The 6,040-nt window shown below is 35.4% G+C and overlaps 2 protein-coding genes across 2 annotated transcripts; both read right to left on the bottom strand.

Moving 5' to 3' along the window:
• Positions 1 to 252: 252 nt before the first annotated feature.
• LOC101256118 (uncharacterized) lies at positions 253 to 944 on the bottom strand. The gene is made up of 2 exons (XM_010321681.1): positions 680 to 944; positions 253 to 440 (listed from the first exon to the last, which is right to left on the bottom strand). The coding sequence occupies exons 1-2, from the start codon at positions 942 to 944 to the stop codon at positions 253 to 255; spliced, it is 453 nt and encodes a 150-aa protein (XP_010319983.1).
• Positions 945 to 4,297: 3,353 nt separating this feature from the next.
• LOC138344156 (uncharacterized) lies at positions 4,298 to 4,792 on the bottom strand. Its single transcript, XM_069294705.1, has one exon. It carries the CDS (start codon positions 4,790 to 4,792, stop codon positions 4,298 to 4,300), a length of 495 nt encoding a protein of 164 aa, XP_069150806.1.
• Positions 4,793 to 6,040: the final 1,248 nt, after the last annotated feature.

The raw sequence follows: 6,040 nt of genomic DNA, 5'->3' as shown, positions 1-6,040 counted from the left end.
TAAAACTTGAAAACTCGACTTCTACAATCTATTGATGCATAACATGAATGAAGCCAGTCTATATCTAGAATGACATCAAAATCTACAATGTCAAACTTTACTAGATCAGTGATGGTATATTCTGATTGATAAAAATAGGACAATCAGGATAGACTATTTCTGCTAGAATAGACTCTCCGACAGAGTTAGAAACATAAAAAGGTTCACAATGTTTTTTAGGAAAAACCTCAAAGTGATTTGCAACATAAGGAGTTACGAAAGACAAATGTGCTTCTGGGTATAGCGAAGATTTAATATCCAAGCAAAGAATTTGATCTTACCAATGACAACATCTAGATGGTTCTCTTGTTCTTGGCGTCTAGTGATTACATAGAGGCGGTTTTCCCCTCCGCTAGTAATAGAAGTTGCACCTCTATGTGCAGCCTTGTCTGGTAGAGCAACTGATGAAGATTGAGCTCTCTTACTCTGATTTCCAGTACCTTACCTATTATTAGGGACTCCTTCATGAATTAACCCACTTGACTACACTTAAAGCAACATGTTTGGCTATCACGACATTACCTGGGTGGTAAATACCATACCTAGACATGCATGAGCCCATCTATCTCCTTCTGCCACACATTTTTCAGACTTCATTGTCTAGATATGAAGTTCTGCGAATTGGAGGAATGATGCTCACCTTTATTTCTAGGTGCACGAGAACTAGACAATGATGGTGCAGGGCCCATTTGTTTCTTGAACTGTGACCGATTCGAAACAACCCTTCTTCTACCTAGACTCATTACTAGTCTAAGCTTTCTTGATTTATACTCTTCTCTCAGCTTCTCCTCTTCCACTTTCTGCACATAAATCTTCAATTTGGATACGTCCATATCACCGATCAATGTTGCAACTCTTCTCTTTTTGCTTGATGCACGACCCAAGCCAGCGACAAACAAGCTCATTATTTTCCTTATGTCCTTAATTATTTTTGGAGCATAGAGGGATAGCTAGGTGAACTTTGATGCGTACTCATGTACACTCAAGGATTCCTATTTCAGTGTAAGGAACTCTTCTACCTTAACTTCTTTCAGTTCTCGAGGAACGAAATTCCCCAAAAACGATTCATCAAAGCAAGACTAAGTCGGATGTTGTGCATTCTCGTCTCTGCCCCCATTCCACTGATTGAACAAAATCCTAACCTTATTCTTCAGTTGGTATGTAACTAACTCGACTGTTTCAACATCAACAACATAAATCACATCAAAAGCTTTCTTCTACTTCTATAGAATGTTTTTTCGATCCTCAGTAGTGCTCTTACTAGTGAAACTGGGAGGATTTATTCTCAAGAACTCCCAAATCCTCAAAGTGTCAACCCCTTCTTGTTGTGATCCTCTTTCTTGACAAACCTAGTAAGTCACAGCCAGACTCCACATCCTAATAACCTCATGGAACTCAGCGTTGGTAACTTTCCCTTGAGGTTTGATTTCATATGCATCGGGTAACTCTTGTTCACGAGGTTCAAGATTTCTACTATCTGGGTGACCTCGTGCTACTCTTCATGTAGTCATGGTTATTTGAAATACGCGCAAGAAGGAATAGAGAGAGACATTTAGAGATAAACTCTAATGCAGAAAATAGGTATGAAAGAAGCGAGGAATTCCTAAATATTGTAGACTCCTAATTAGAGATGTTGTGCGCTTCACACTGATGACTAGGACTGTACAGATATGCCTTAATAGACTATCATAAACACTTGAACTATGTGCTATGATACCATGTTTTTCACGCCTAGAGACAACACATTGGACGTGGCACCCAATGATAATTGCTTGCCTTGAGCAAACCCTTGGCCTAGCTTACTTAACATAGCAGAATACTTACCTGAATAGTAAAAACGAATTATTCTCACAAGTATAAATTTACAAATATGTCTTGTCCAAAATAGCACTTAATTCTAAAAATAAAATAACTGAAATGCGATATGAAGAGAAACTCAAAACTGATTATCGGATTGACTATCCGCCTATGAGGCCTCTATAATACTAAGATGAATGTAGGGAAAACCACAAAAATATTCTATAAGTAAAAACATGGAAAGCAATTAAAGAGTCCTCCAGAATGCAAGGAGGTTCACCAGTGACTCTATGTTCTCACACGAGATTAAAGGAGCACTAGATGCTGATCCTAGTTACCTGCATCTGCATCATAAGAAGATGAAGGTGAACTAGGATTTGTACATTGCATGTACGAGTATGCGATTTGGAATGCTAACAAAACATAAGCTTGGAAAGAATAACAATTAAACTTAGCTTTGGTCTTCTTAACTCATACTATATTGAACTTAATATAAAGCAAGAAAGACACCTACAATATATATATATACATATATATATACATACATACATATATATATATATATATAATATAATTCTTATGGGAGATTCTCTAACTGACAACAATAACTGTGAGACTAAGCAATGGTACAACGTCATACCTCACGTTGGAAGAGAACCATCCTATATATGCAGTCAATATAATTACTGAACTATGAAGTGGATCCACTAGTCTAAGCAAAAAAGCAATAAGGAATTATTTAAAAAGTATGATCCTTCTTATGTCAATGTTGACTACATGGTTATGGGTGCTTGAGTTAATATAAACTCGCGTCCCCATATCGCTGCTCAATACTACACCTTAAATAAATAGTCATGTGTTATAAAACAATTTCTTCTCTGGTTTGAGGTAATTTCTCAAACTTAGCTTTAAAATCTCTCTTGGAAATGATAGTTTCCTCTTAACTAAACTAGCCAAACACTATTGGAAGCCTAGCTTCTTTTCTTGCTCAAAATGCAAGTACATTTGTAATTCTTAGGGAATACTTAGTTCCCTTATAACTTTGGGAGATTAACTCAACTCTTTACTCTTTCCTTATCTTGCAACTTGAGTCTTAAAACAAAGGTAAAAAGTTTGTTAAAGACTCTTGGAAACTTTAAGAGTTTACTTTTAATTATTCTTAACTTTTAGACTTGACTCTCAAATTTCTTGACTTTGATCTTAACGTTCCTTGAATTTGATTATGTATTCAATGTTTATGATATCATGTTGATGGATGATTTAATGATTTTTAGATGTAGGATAGAGTATTAGAATAAACTAAGAAACATTGGTTCATCACTTAGGAACTAGTATGAAAACATGGGGAATCAATGGGGTATCTAGACGTCGTTGGCACTGTGAGAGGCGTGGAGCACCAGTCCCTAAACGTCATAGGCCATGTTGGGGCGCTCTCGCTACCTTGACACTTCAAGGACCTACGTATAGATACTGTCATGTGGGCTATGGGAGTTGCAGTGCCCCAGTGCCCTATAAAGCCTCTAACTTCCATGGTTCTTTCCCCAAACACTTAGAATCAATAAACCATCAATACCCAATATATCAACTCAAAAAACAACCCAAAAACACTAATCAAATTAACTCTAGGCATGAAATAACTCAACAAATAAAAATTTAACACTGTTCTTCATGAACTTGACTTTTCATCATTCAATCTACTCAAAATAGTTGAATTAGAAAATTTAGTCTATGGGTGAACTGAACCAACACAAAATATCTCACATACCTTAATAGGTATCATCCCCAAAAAATTCCACTTGCAATTACTTGGCCTTCTTGGTGAAACATTGATCTTTCTTTGTTTTCCTTCTTTTCTTTTCTCTTCTCTAAGCCCTAACCGTAGATTAATTTTTCTAATCTGAAATAAACACTTATTTTTACCCCAAATGAATCCTTAAAACTAATTAGCAAAAAGATAGGTGAAAAAATTCGTTTGACCTTACTTAAATCCGTAATTGGACTTTCCTCGGTTCAACAATCCAACTTCCTATAGGCATATCTTCTTCATTTAATATTGAAATCATGTAAACTCGGCACTATTGGAAATATATTTTCAAGGGAATTCCATGTCAAGAAATACCCCTAACTCATTCTATGGTAGAATAATGGCTATTTGAAAATGACCAAAATCACTTCATAAAATTAGAAAATATTTCTAGATTTTCGCCTTTATTTCGAAAAGTGAATATTTTAAATTTCTTAGATTATCCTTAATATTTTGAGTTACTAGATGTTACACTAACTACTTTCCTTCATATTTTCTACCATACATTGCACAAATATGATTCACAACATAAAGACCACCACCTTTTCCTTCTTGAGACTTGGGGTAGACATATTACCTTTGTTGAGCCTTTGAGTCTTAGGAGTACCTTTCTTGGGGAACCTCTTATTGAACCTTTTATCCTGTCTTGGAATGATTTCAATTTTCCGCCCTTGACCTCTTCAAATCCCTACAAACTTGCTTATGATTTTTCTCCTCAATTTCTTTAGCATGGACCATGAGAGGGAAGATATCCATGCTAGGAATCAAAAAATCCCACCTGCATTCATTAATAACAAGGTTGGATATACCCATGATGAATTTATTTATCTTAGAAATAGCATCTGTAGCCATAGTAGGAACATGTTTTGATAATTGTGTGAACTTGACTCTATAATCCTTCACGCTCATACTCCCTTGACGAATATTGATAAATTCTTGCATTTTCCTCTCCCTTAATTCTAAGGGGAAGAACCTACAAAGGAAAGATGTCTTGAATGAAGACCAACTAATCGGACCTTCTCTAACAAGTCTCTCCTCCTTCCATTGTTCATACCAAACATGAGCCAGATCATTAAGTTGATAGGAGACTAGTTCCACCTTTTCTTTAGACGACAAACCCATAGCCTCTAGCACTTTGACCACTTCATCCATGAGTAATCCTCCACTTTTAAGCCAGAGAAAGTAGGGGGATTCATCCTCATGAAATCCTTAATCCTAGATTCGATAGTGCTAGCATTGGTGTTCAAATTCACCCTTGAATACCTAGCAACTTTACTTACAGTAGAGTCAAGATATGAATAGCCGCTCTTATTTCAATATTAGACATATTACCTTCTTCAATAGGAACTTGAGGTTTTTAAGGATCTTGAGGGGGAATCCCCTTATTCACATTGTCCTCTTCGGCCCATCTAGAATTGTTCCTTGTTGCATTCATTGTCTATAAGCACAAGAAAAGGATTAAAAGAAAGGACTAGATAGAGTTATGACTCTCATGTACAAGACTCTATCTAAGGGCATAATTTGTGACATCAATCCTATACTAATCTCAACCTTATACTCTATTACCAAGTTTGTAACGATCGAGGAGAACCCCTTAGTCGTAACCGGCGTCTTCATCCTCGAGAGACTTAGACAAGCCCTTAGCATTTGTCAAAGCATATATCATACAATAAAAATAAAAAAAAAATTATAAATTTTACTTTGGAAGTTCAACTACATTTCATAAATGAAAATAGAATATAAATTCGTCACTCAATACCATCTAACATAGGATATATAAATTTTGGATTTATCCTTTACATCAACAAGGATTCTACAATGAGGATATACAATAATGTCTTCGAACTTAAGCAAAGAACTAAAAGCTATAACATAAAGTATTGTCCTCAGACATGAGGATTCACCAACTTTGAGAAGCAACTTACAATTATCCTTGAAAAGCGACGTTGATTACTCAATCGCCCGAACCTACTTTGTTTGAAAAAAGGGGAAGAAAATATGGGTTATTACACTAAACGTCCTAAATATGGCATTTATGCATAAAAATTATCAATGCATGTATAAAGGACATGTTAGTCAAAACATATTTTTTTACCAAGTAAATCCAATATACACATAAAATAAGAATCATAATCCGGCTCAACATGATATAATCCCGACATGTATACAACCCTAGCAATACTTGTGCAATGCAAAGAATAGAATCCCCTAACCCTATTCAAAGTTATCACATTAAGCAACCTACTTTATACATAAATTAATAATCTCATATTTCATCATAACCTGCTATATTCATATAGATCATACAGAAATGAACATACATGAGTTATAATAAACACAATCACAAAAGAACACTACTAGAACCATCCCATAAGATTCCACCAGTGTAATGTGCAAGAG

The sequence above is a fragment of the Solanum lycopersicum genome, chromosome 1, assembly GCF_036512215.1.
Source record: "Solanum lycopersicum chromosome 1, SLM_r2.1".
Lineage (NCBI taxonomy): Eukaryota > Viridiplantae > Streptophyta > Magnoliopsida > Solanales > Solanaceae > Solanum > Solanum lycopersicum.
Note: the sequence above shows the minus strand (reverse complement) of the source record. Positions and strands in the feature narration are given on the sequence as shown.

Bases quoted from the DNA above. Each gene is read 5' to 3' on its own strand.
- LOC101256118 (XM_010321681.1), bottom strand. From the start codon at position 944: ATGAGCTTGTTTGTCGCTGGCTTGGGTCGTGCATCAAGCAAAAAGAGA. The intron at 441-679 runs GTGAGCATCATT...AATCTTCATCAG, and splicing joins TCGTGCACCTAGAAATAAAG to TTGCTCTACCAGACAAGGCT.
- LOC138344156 (XM_069294705.1), bottom strand. From the start codon at position 4,792: ATGGATGAAGTGGTCAAAGTGCTAGAGGCTATGGGTTTGTCGTCTAAA.